The sequence below is a fragment of the Balearica regulorum genome, chromosome 2 (genome assembly GCF_011004875.1).
Source record: "Balearica regulorum gibbericeps isolate bBalReg1 chromosome 2, bBalReg1.pri, whole genome shotgun sequence".
NCBI lineage: Eukaryota > Metazoa > Chordata > Aves > Gruiformes > Gruidae > Balearica > Balearica regulorum.
The window spans coordinates 73,959,131-73,971,296 of record NC_046185.1 but is presented as its reverse complement, the minus strand read 5'-3'; the positions used below and the strand labels follow the sequence as shown (position 1 = coordinate 73,971,296).

Here is a 12,166-nt window from a genome sequence, read left to right as displayed (position 1 = left end):
TGAAGCTATTGTTCTAATATGTGGAAATTGAGCCATTAACAACTGAGAAATAACCAGCATGATGATTCAGAAAGTAGGGGAAGACAGTGGGGAGGGGATTCTCATTTTCCAGCTTCTGAGGTTTGCTTGCACAGAAACTACTAAAAAGGACAAATGCAACAAATGTTTCCCCAATTTTAACTTGCTGCATTTCATAGTGTGTGAAAGTGATTCATTGTCTTTGCAAAAATCATTGCCTTGTGGTGAGGTACACAGAAGACTCCACCCAGACCTTTACCGACATATACTCGGAATACCTTAGTAATAAATAATTAGGCACTATTAATGTGGCTTATAATGCATACTTGGTGAATCCCTTGAATGTTTCACTTGGCCTTTTTGAGTTTTTCATTTAATTCCCCCTTCTCCTTCAATCCTATTTCATTTCCATTTCAAAAGCGGGGGGGGGGGAAGGAAAGATGAAAATTCTGCCTAGTATATGTTGCACTTGGGAAGAGCAGTTGGATGTAAAAACCCAGCACCTCGTAGTGACAGTCTGTATGTTGTCCTTACTTGCACAGTTACACAGGGAAGAGTGTGTCAGCAAGGGTGCTCTTCCTTGTCTTGGCATTCATGTGTAACTTTTTACATGGTATATAGGTTGTTAGTAGCAGTTAATTGTTAAATTCATGTTGGCAAACACAGAACATAATGTTGGAATAATCCACGGGGCGGGGGGGCAGGGGGAACATGTACAAGTCTCAGCATAGTTTGTTCTTTTGCATGCTGCTGTTTACACTAATAATCTGCAAGATTTTGCCTGCCCAGTTTTTGTTCAGGGAATGTGCCATTGGGATTATTTCTATCTGGATTAGTTGAGTTTTCTTTTTTTCTTTTTATTGAAAAGTGAACAGGCATCTGAATAGTATCTGTTTACTTATTTTTATCCACTCTTGTCAAATGATTTTTACTTTAGTAAATGTGCTATGGTGCAGGAATGCTCTGAATAAACCATGTTAATTGATAAGATGACTTTCAAATGTATTGCAAGAACAGGATGTGGACACATTCTGACTTCGTGCTAAGTTTTCAGATGGAAAAACTGAGGTAAAAAAGGAAAGTCCACTGACTTCATTTGAAGATGAGTGTGTGTGCTTGTCTCCAACAGTCTGCCATGTACCAGAAAGGGTTACTAGTGCTGTCATCCATTTGAAGACTATTGGAGGTGAATCTTAGCATTTAATTTTTTTTTTAATTTATTTCCTGAGCTCCCTTGTTTCCATTGTTCAATGAGAATAACATGAGCTTGAACATGACAGTTGGATCGTTGGATGATGATCTGTAAAGAACTTCAAAAAGGTTATTTGTTTGGATAAGATTTTCAGATGACTTTCAGAGAGATTCTTAATTCTTCTCTCCATGCACATGTGTGCTCTCGCTCTCTCTCAAAAGACTTGGCTTTTATACAACTTTTTTTTTAAGTGTCAGAATTTTTTGCATCTCTTGAGTCTGCAATTCAATGGAGAAGCATATCGTATTGAAACTGCAGTCAAACCATATCTTAACAGCTTTAAAATCAAAGCCTAGGATTTATGCTGTCTGATTAATAGCAGGTTAAGAAACGCTTTCCTTATTGTGTGTGTGCTGGCTTGCAGATCTTTTTCAGGGAAAACCTGATAGACTCGAGTGCTTGAACTCTGGCAAAAATTTCATCCCTTATGCATTCAGCAAGGAATAGTTTGTTTTCCACTGCGGATGTGGAGTTCCTTAAACTATGAAGGGACTGACACTGACACAATACCCCATTGCAGAAACGTTTTCTACTTCCTAAAAGGTGTGCAAGTGAAGATGGAAGTGCATAGGTGCTGAAATGAAAATGTGAAAGCTGCAAAAATAATGCACTTTAAAGTGTGTCTGTTGCCATGCATTTGCTTCTGATGTCATGCTATTTTCCAGGCTTCTCTCACAGGAGTCAGTGGCGCCTTCTTGAGCTTAGGGATTGTTGTTGGATGCTGTTCTCATTAAGCTACTCTTCTTGAAAAACACAAGTGTGATTATTGGAGAAGGTTGTTGGTCCACCAAGAAGCCTGAATGCTATGAGAGGCTGTAACAAAATGTGAAGCATGTGTTAGGCATGTGTGCTTTGAAAGCTTTCCACTAAGAGCAGCATCTGTATTAGCTAGGTTTTCATAATGGTTATGTTGTTATATCAGGCAGAAGTAGATGTAGAATTGTTATAGGGTAAGTTGTCAAGTTAGGTTCAGTTTATATGCTGTCCAAGTCTGAACTAGGTGGTATCAGATCAATCATCAGTTTACCTTGTCCCAAGCCCCTCCTGAAATAACCGGATATTTTCATCATCCTTCACGACCACTAGCAAAGCAAACACAACAGGTTACTGAATCACACTAAAGTAATACCACGGGCTGTTGCTTGATTACCCCAAAGATGGTATAGGCCGGTTAAAAACTAAACTCAACTTAGTAATTGAGAAATCTACCAATTCATAATAAAAAATGAAAATGTTTTCATAGAATCATAGAATAGTTTGGGTTGGAAGGAACCTTAAAGATCATCTAGTCCCACCCTCCACTAGACCAGGTTGCCCAAAGCCCCATCCAACCTGGCCTTGAACACTTCCAGGGATGGGGCCTCCACAAACTCTCCGGGCAACCTGTTCCAGTGCCTCACCACCTTCACAGGAAAGAATTTCTTGCTTATATCTTATCTAAACCTACCTTCCTTCAGCTTAACGCCATTACCCCTTGTCCTGTCACTCCATGCCCTTGTAAACAGCCCCTCTCCAGCTTTCCTGTAGGACCCCTTCAGGTACTGGAAGGCTGCTGTAAGATCTCCCCGGAGCCTTCTCTTCTCCAGGCTGAACAACCCCAACTCTCTCAGCCTGTCCTCACAGGAGAGGTGCTCCAGCCCTCCGATCATCTTGGTACATTGTAGAACAGAACTTGTAGAAGAGAGCTTGCTCTAAATTTTCATGGCTTTTTGTAGGGAAGTGAGTGTGGTGGGTTGAGCCTGGCTGGGGGCCAGGTGCCCACCAGAGCTGCTCTATCACTCCCCTCATACACTAGACAGGGGAGAAAAGGTATAACGAAAAGCTTATGGGTCAAGATAAGGACAGGGAGAGATGACTCACTAATTATCATCACAAGCAAAACAGACTGAACTTAGAGAGGAAATTCATCTAATTTATTACGAAGCAAAACAGAGTACAGGAGTGAGAAATAAAATCAAATCTTAAAACACCTCCCCCCACCCCTCCCATCTTCCTGGGCTCAACTTCACTCCCAGCTTCAACCTCCACCCCCCTCAGCAGCACAGGGGGATGGGGAACGAGGGTTATGGTCAGTTGATCACACGGTGTTTCTGCTGCTTCTTCCTCCTCGGGGTGAGGACTCCTCTCATCGTTCCCCTGCTCCAGCATGGAGTCTCTCTCACAGGAGACAGTCCTTCATGAACTTCTCCAGCGTGGGTCCCTTCTACAGGGTGCAGACCTTCAGGAGCAGACTGCTCCAGTGTGGGTCCCCCACAGGGTCACAAGTCCTGCCAGCAAACCTGCTCCAGCCTGGGCTCCTCTCTCCATGGGGCCACAGGTCCTGCCAGGAGCTTGCTCCAGCATGGGCTTCCCATGGGCCACAGCCTCCTTCAGGTGCCTTCACCTGCTCTGGTGTGGGGTCCTCCACGGGCTGCAGGTGGACTCTCTACACCCCCACATCCTTCCTCCATGGGTTGCAGGGGGACAGCCTGCTTCACCATGGTCTTCACCACGGGCTGCAGGGGGATCTCTAGTCCGGCGCCTGGAGCACCTCCTGCCCCTTCTTCTGCACTGACCTTGGTGTCTGCAGAGTTTCTCACATCTTCTCACTCCTCTCTCTGGCTGCAAAAGCTCTCTCTAACTGTTTTTTTTCCCTTCTTAACTATGTTATCACAGAGGTGCTGATGGGCTCGGCCTTGGCCAGGGGCGGGTCTGTCTTGAAGCCGGCTGGCATTGGCTCTGTCAGACACAGGGGAAGCTTCTAGCAGCTTCTCACAGAAGCCACCCCTGTAGCCCAAAACCTTGCCATGCAAACCCAACACAATGAGGTAGAGAGGAAGTAGCACCACTGTTGAAGCTTGGAGAACTACCAAAAAACCTGTACTGTTTATACTGAGGAATATCATGCATTAGATTTTTAGAAAAGAGGGAAAAACTGTATGAAATTATAACAAGCCTGAATCTCAAGAAGGCTTATAATGGTGCTGATTTCTTAGGTCCTTGTGTTCCTTTGCTCTGATGACTGAGCAGTACTTGCTGTCTACTTCTTCCAGCAGATCACCCCAGACTTGTAGCATTCAGTAAAGTGCTGGCAAAGTCAGCATACATTGTACCCTGCAGACTGCTGAAGCACCAAAGAATACCATGATGATAATGCCTGTTATATGTTACTTTAAGATAGTAGCAATTTCTTTTAGTTGATTGATTTTTCAGCATGGGAGGAATAATATAGCTGATTATGTAGGCTTCCTTTCCCTCTACAATTACTGTTCTGAGATAACAAAGCAAACTCTACTAATTTTTTTCATTTTCTGGTTTTTTTCATCTTGGAGGATTTGTGTATGTCAGGAGTACCAGAGCTCAAAAGTCTGGTTAATTAGGACCTTGAATTTTATGTTGAGGTAAAAGGCAATTAAAAAGTTGGAAAAGGTTAGTAAGCTGAACATTGCACCTTTGATGTTAGAGGAGCTCAGTTTTGGATCCCAGGGGGGTTAAAACGGTCCTTCATCCAGCTAGTGAGAGTTTTGGGAATGTGTAGAAACAGCACCGTGTGCTTTCTGTGTAGTACTTCCAGCTTCTGCTGCATGAACAGTCACTTCAGAGAAAAGGCAAAGCCATCTAAAGGAGTTGAATCCAGCTGACAACATAACCAGAAGTGACTGTCAGTAGCAGGTTATGTGCTGAAGCTGACACACTTTTTTATTTTATTTTTATTTCATGGCGAGCTGGAGTCCAGTTCTGTTCCTTCCTTCTGCAAGACCTGGTTGCTGTTAATCAGAAGTTACACAAATGTCTCATTTGTATATTTAAAATTGAGATTTTTTTTTTTTTTAACTGAATTACGAAAGAGTAATAGGACACCCCTATAGCACATACATGGAAACTAGATTCAGGATGCCTTATGCTGTGTTGCAGTTTGTCTTCAAAGCTGTTTACCACAAAACTGCTTCACAGAAATAGAAAGAGGGGACTTCCAGAGATGGGGTAGATTCTGACACTTCCATCGATGTCAGAAATAGCTTGAAATTGTGGCAAAAGCTTATTATTAACTGGACATATCTACAAAAATGTTATCAATGTTATTTTTTAGCTTTCAGTCACTGCAACAATAAAATACCCTATACACTTCTGACTCTTTATAGATACTTGCTGAAATTAAACCAGAAGTGATATGCTGTTTGTTGGGGGTTTTGTTTGTTTGTTTTTAATTTTGTAGTTTGAAGTACTTACTGATATCTCTGGGATTTAGGTCATTGAAAAATTAAAGCTGCATCCTGAATTTGTTGGAAATAAGATGGGTTATGTGATAGGTTGCACATGGGAGTTATGGATGGTGTATGGCAAGGATGACAATGGTTTATATAGTTGAATTTCATCATAACAGCCGCATCTCAGGAAGGCTTTGAAGTATACCATTACGTGTGCTGAAGGTTTGGAATAACTTGCTCTACTATATATCCCACACCAATACCTAGAAACTCAAGTTGTGGATATAGAATCCAGTTTTTCCATCTGTGTATGGATGTACAGGTGGCAGAACATCAGGCTTTTTCCTTCACCACTTCTCTTCAGGGGCGTTAGGGTTTTTTTTGTAAATTCCATATGTTTATATGCTTTCCTGAATGCGTGCCAGGGCTAATTCTATCCTTAATGTTCTCTCTGTGGTATGAGGAATTGGAAGTTAGTCTGCCTGCTCCTAGTCAATAATCTGTGAAACTGAAAGTGATGAGCTTTACGTTATTGGCTTAACTGGTCTTCTAAACTAAATCTTGGAGAGGAAGAAACAAAACATCAGCCACTCTTTATTCATACTTCTTACCTATGCAAAGGCAGGGGGTGGAAAAGAATGCAAGCAATTTTATTTCTGACCAAAAGATCTCCAACTTGTATCCTTCATGTTTGGGCAATGTATTACTGCTTTTATTAAATGAAGAAAGGTTTGTCAAGAACATCTTTGTAAGAAAATTGTTTCCAGTTAGAAATGTGAAAGCTATATACAATCTCATGCCTGATACTAAGAAATCCAACTTCTCGCTGGTGGAATTCAGGGGTCACCACCCTAAATGATCAGTTTACCATGCCACTGACTTGGTGGAAGGTAAATAAGTGTTTAAAATAAACCTTCCATGTGCAGGCATTGAAATCTCATATTTAATGCTACCTTTAGTATTATGTTATTTACAAAAACCTGATACTACTTTATATGCGTAATCGTTATGGCAAACATAGTCTCTTTGCATTCCTTATCCTCTGCCTTTGTTATTTACTGGTGGTTAGTGATGCTTTCTAGAAAAAGGATTAAGTTTCCTTTGTCTGTCTCAAAAGCCTCAAGCTTTGATTTGGGTAGGAGAGCCTACACATTAACATAAAGAACTGGAGACAGCAGCAGGAATAATATTAAAACTGAGCTTCACATTGGCTTCAAATCAATGGATAAGAGTTTTGCTATAGTCATGAAAGCATCATAAAAGAAAAACTATTCAACTGCAGTGAGAGCAAGTTTTAAAGCTGCCCTGCATTGCAGGTAAGTTCCTTGTCCCTCACCCCAACTACAGGTAGAGCCCTTTGCTCAATGTAACGGAATTAAAGCAAGAGAGGACTCGTCCTTGTTTCTCTCATGCTGTTTTGTTTCTGGCTCGGCCTAATTCCTAGAACCTCCCTCCTGTGTCACTGTCTCTGCGTTCCTCTCCTGATTTTCGCTGCTACTACTTTTACCATCAGCTTCTTCCTCACTGAATTTATCCCTTTAGTTTTGAATTACTTTGTCGGTGTTTCTGAAGAATGGGTTTTCAGTTGGCATAGTGAAGAAATGTATCTGAAATTTAATGTTGGTTTTGTGGTTTGGTTTTTTTTTTCCTTAGTGTTTTTTTGCCCCCTTTTTTAAAATAAATTGTATCTATTAGGCAAACTAGTGCCCTCCTTCTCTTTTCTTTACTATAATTTTAGGCATCAATAGTAAAATGAATAATGGACCATGAAATGAAGGTGCTACATGTTACCTGCATTTGAAATAGGTTATTTTTCATTGCTCAAAACCCCGTGCTTTGAAGTTTACAAATAGCCTATGAGTAGTTCAGTCAAGGTCAGTGGGTTTACTCATGCATTTGAGGCTGTGTATAGAAGGAGAAATTTAATTGTACAGCTGTTTTGGGGCCTTAAGGTAAGATGTTGCCTTTGAGGATGGATGCTTTAGATTTCCAACAGCTTTAAATCCTTGAGATCAGATGAGATGTTTAGTTGTTGTGTTGATTGCACGCTGCATTAATTTGCTCTTTCCTTGTCTAATAACTGAAAAGATACAACTGCAGCTTAGCAGTTGCAGATAGTTTCATGGAAGAGAACATCTAAGCCGAATAATTTAGCAAAATTATTTCCCATTTCCAAAGGTTTCAGTGACATGAGGAATGAGGAGCATATATGAAGGATCACAGCACTTCATAGTCATTTTTACCTCTGTTGTGTGCCCTTGTAAATGACACTGCCCTTGGGTGAGGCTTGGCAAACAAGTCCATCAAGGAAGGGAGGTCAGGAGAAGCAGTTTCCTGTACTGAATCAGGCATTGGGGAGAGCAGGGGGTGGAGTAGAGGGCAAGATTGGCAGTGTGAGATTGGTTTGGACCAAATTGCTCAAGACTCCTGGGTGCTCGTGCCCCCACCCTCCCAAAAGAAAAGCAAAGAACCAAACAAACCAGGTGGGGAAGAAAGCTGAAAAAAATAAGCTAAAGGTCCCGCGAAATAGACTTCTTGATGTGAGCAATGGCAGCCTAGTTAGTGGCTTACTGGATTCTTTGCTAGGCATCTTTCAGAGGTGCCTGTAGTTCAAAGTACTCCAGGCTTCTTGATCTCTTTTCTAGTCTTTGCTTTTTGATAGCAACCCCATCTCCCTGGGACCTCCTCTCCCACAGGGCTCTGGTTCTCATTTTCATTTTTCTTTTACTTTCTTGGAATAAGCAGATGGATCTCAAACTAAAGAGATTCCAAGTGCTCCCACAGGAAATATCTTATGTGCAGGTACTATATAATGACATATAAGATGATGATGTTGTTTTTCTGTGTTTGTTTATTTGTCAGCCTTACGGCAAGATCTGAAAATGCGTATCCTTTTCCTCTTGCTTCCTGTTCTATGACTGTTGACAGAGGTCTTCACAGGCAGCTTTGCACAGCCCAGACTGCAGTATGGTTTTATTCTTTCCTAGTCAGCCTGGCTCTGGAGCCCAAGGATCTTGCATGTGCTTTAATAGTCATATGTGTGCTGACTCTTCTATACCATTATTCTGTTGCTTTTCCTGATGTTCCAGTGCTCTAAGGGATGTCTAGCTGATGCTTATCTGAAAGTTTTAAGTCCCCCTCTTCTTCCTCCCCCCATCCTGTAGTCACAGGAGAGTGAAAATATGGTCGTGCAATGGTCAGAGAAGAGAAATCATATGGCATAGTGTGGAAGGCCTACCCGTTCGTTGATGTGGGTTGGCAGGGCTTGCAAAACCAAGGGTGAATCTGCTGGTGTTCCTTGCTCAGTGAAGGTCTGAGAAGTGCCTCAGCGCTCTGCTCACGCTGAAATGGTGGCTGGTCGCAAGTAAGTCGGCTGTTCGCTCCCACTGCCCGTGAGCATCCTGCAGAGCAACAGGCCACCTGTGAGGCTGCAGCAGGCAGAATGGCCATGCTTTCCTTTCAGTAGCAAATGTATTTTGCTTTGTGTCTAGTTGAAAACCCTCCCCATAAATTAACAATCGATTTTTAGGAGGGGAAAAAAAAAAGCAAATTTGCTTTTGGAGTCCAATATAACTAGATGTCTTTGTTGCTACATTTCATCTCCTTATTGATCTTGTGGTCAAGTGTTTGGTTCAGAGAGAAGGGCAACAATTACAGCTACTTGAAATATTTTACTGTAGGTTGCCTTCTGAAAAATAATCATGGCATAATAATAAACAACTTTTTGATTTTGCCCCTCATGTCTACTAATTTTTAATCTATACACCCTTTAAAATCACTTGTGTAGACCTTCTGTGACGACTGTATGGTACTCAAGTGCCAGCAATGTTTTTAAGGGCTTAACAAGACCCAGGTCCTAACAGAAGCAGGAGATGTGCAGCTGCTATGGTCCCCGTTTTGCAGATGGGGGATACAAGGCATAGAGAAACTAAACTTACATCCTTAGCGTAGCTGAGGTCTGACTTTTAATGTGGCACATGGGCACCTCTGGGGCGCCTCACCTTACTTGCTCGCAACTGCGCAGGGAAGCTACGGCAACAGGGATATTGAAAATTGGTCCTTCTTTGTCCCAGAGAGAGACCTTAATCGCTGAGCCCGTTCCTCTTTTGTTTCCGTAGGAAAGTTTTCTTCCTTTTGTCTCAAGTACTAATGGAGGGGGAGAGGTTTAGAAATATTTTATTGTCTTTCAAAGAAACATAGTGTATCCTAGTAAGAATATAATGACTCTTGTGTGAGGAGATACATCAACAAGAGATGCTCGTTATTAGCATTTTAAGTTTGCTATTCTGTCGAAGATTTTGCAGGTCCTTTGCAAATTAAATATTCCAGAGTAGTCCTGTCATTCCTGTGGGAAGGGGCAGCCGTTGGCAGTCTGCAGGATGTGAGCGCAAGCAGAAGCTGTGTCCAACTGACTCGGCAGGAGGAGTTTAGGTGGGCAGAGAGTCAGTCCTAAACATGGAATTACTCCAGGAAACATTAAAATCCACTCTGCAGGCAGCTCTTTGGAGGAATAGCATGTTGCTGCTTGGCACTTCAAAAGACCTGCAAACCAGCAGCAGCATTAAGAGAAGGTTCATGCTTTTTCTGCTTTATTCTAATGCTGTTCAAGCAGACCCTTCAAAGACCAATTTAATTTAAAGTTTTTTTTTTTAATTATTATTATTTTAACCTATAGAGAAAGGTTGCCGTTCTGAAACTGGAACGCAATCCTTTATTACAAAGTATGTAGTTTCACATTAAGCAAATTTTTCAGGTGCTTAATGTGTTGGGTGGTTGGTTGTTTTTTTTTTCCTATATTCTTCTGAGAGTGACGTTTTTCTAAAAATACTTGTCACTGCTTCACTGACCTGCCCTTCCCCTGCAAATCTTTTGGGAGATGGTATAAAACATGTTCTTTTCTTGTTGAAATTAATTAAAAATATTTTTGTTCCTCAAAACAACTGTGGGCAGGAATACAGCAAAGTGTTGTCTGGAAAATAATTGTTGGTTCTGATGAAGTAACAGCCAGTGGGAAATTCTGCTGGGTGTCTGTGCAAAAGGATCGGCCCTGAAATCTCTCAGTGGAATCATAATGCATATCATTGAGGAAGGTTGTGCTAGTTTTTAATTTGCTTTTAATTTGTATATAGAAATGGGTCTAGGATTTGCATGACAAACTAAGCTCATCTGAACATGTTCTAAAAACAGTTTAGCTTCTTGCATGTTTTCCCACAATAAATTCGCAGAATCACAGAAGGATTGAGGTTGGAAGGAACCTCTGGAGGACATCTGGTCTAACCACCCTGCTCAAGCAGGGCTGTCTAGAGCTAGTTGTCCAGGATTTGCATCTTTAGTTTCAGAGAAAAGAGAGAGAATATGCTGCTGTCCAAATGGAAGAGACATTTGGCTTTTCTTTCTTTTCTGCCTTCCATTACGTAAGCGGATATGGGTACAGCGGCAAGGTGCTGGTTGTGTCCTGATGCCAGTTTGCAGGTGGAGTGCCTAGAAATCAAGAACAGTGCTCTTGTCCAGATTGAAAAGATGCATCTAATATTAATTTGTCTAAAAAAAAAGTGACAAACGTAGCAGCTAATGAAGATAAAGTCATTCTATTTAACAGCAGGATGAGACTGAGACAGTGCCAGAGTGGAGGAGGACTCAGTTTTGCCTCATTGCATGAAAAACAGGTCTATCTTTGTACTTTCAAGACCCATTGGGGTACATGAGCAGATTTGTGAAAAAGTAAGCAACCTCTTGTTTGAACTTGCATTTTCTTTTCATACTGTACTATGCCTAGCTTTAAAATATTTCTGTGAAAATTAAAATGTGCAGTCATCACTTGGTACTTCTCTAATGTAGATTTCCAGAGAGTCGTTGTGGTGGGTTGATCTTGGCCAGCTGCCCACCCAGCCGCTCTCTCGCTCCCTGTCCTCAACAGAAGGAAGGGAAAATAAGATGAAAAAACTCATTGTTTGAAATAGACGGGGAGATCATTTACCAATTACTGTTGTAGGCAAAGCATGCTTGACCTGCGGAAAATTAGTTTATTGCCAATTAAAATAGAATTAGATGGTGAGAAACAAAGTCATAACTTGTAATACTTTCCCTCACCTTTTTCCTAGGCTCAACTTCGCTCCTTCACTCCCAACTTCTCTATCTCCTCCCTTTATATATTTTTCTTCTCTTCTCTTTTTAGGAGGGGCAAGAAGCACAGTATAATTCTGAGGACCCAGCTGTCGGTGAGAGTCCATGCCTGCATTGGTAAGTAAAGTTCCACATGCCTGAAAGAGAACAAATAAACAGAATCCATCTCTGAGAAGCAAATCTGGGGAGTATGAATCAGGCTTGCTGTGTTCCAAGTTAAAGATAATGGCAAATAAATTGTTTGCTTTGTTGTGTGCTAAATTTAGGTTATATTAGTTATATTTCTCTTAAAGTATGTTAAACAGCCCAGGAAAATAGAGGATTTGACAGTGAAGTGTGATGGTTGGGGGTACTTTGGAGAATCTTGGATTCTTTGTCTTGCCACAGCCTTTGTGTGTGCCTGAAGATGGCTGTTCTGAATTGGGAAGGGGATCTGAAGAATTGTTGGCTGACAGCTAACTACTGCATTTTAATAGCATGTAGTGTTTGTTACTTCACATCTTGCAGATCTTGGCTGCATATTTGTCGTTATCGCAGTGTCACTGTCTTAAAAACACTGGTTAAAACAATGCTGTCATAAGGAAAA

At 41.4% G+C, this 12,166-nt stretch overlaps 1 protein-coding gene across 12 annotated transcripts in view; it reads left to right on the top strand.

The window, feature by feature from the left end:
• The window catches only part of FHOD3 (formin homology 2 domain containing 3), a 427,406-nt gene that overhangs the window by 50,553 nt on the left and 364,687 nt on the right, over positions 1-12,166 (top strand). For all 12 annotated transcript variants that reach the window (XM_075744719.1, XM_075744713.1, XM_075744720.1 and 9 more), the window contains exon 3: positions 11,633-11,697. In XM_075744719.1, coding sequence (XP_075600834.1) covers positions 11,633-11,697 — 65 coding nt within the window. The remainder of the gene's footprint in view (positions 1-11,632; positions 11,698-12,166) is intronic.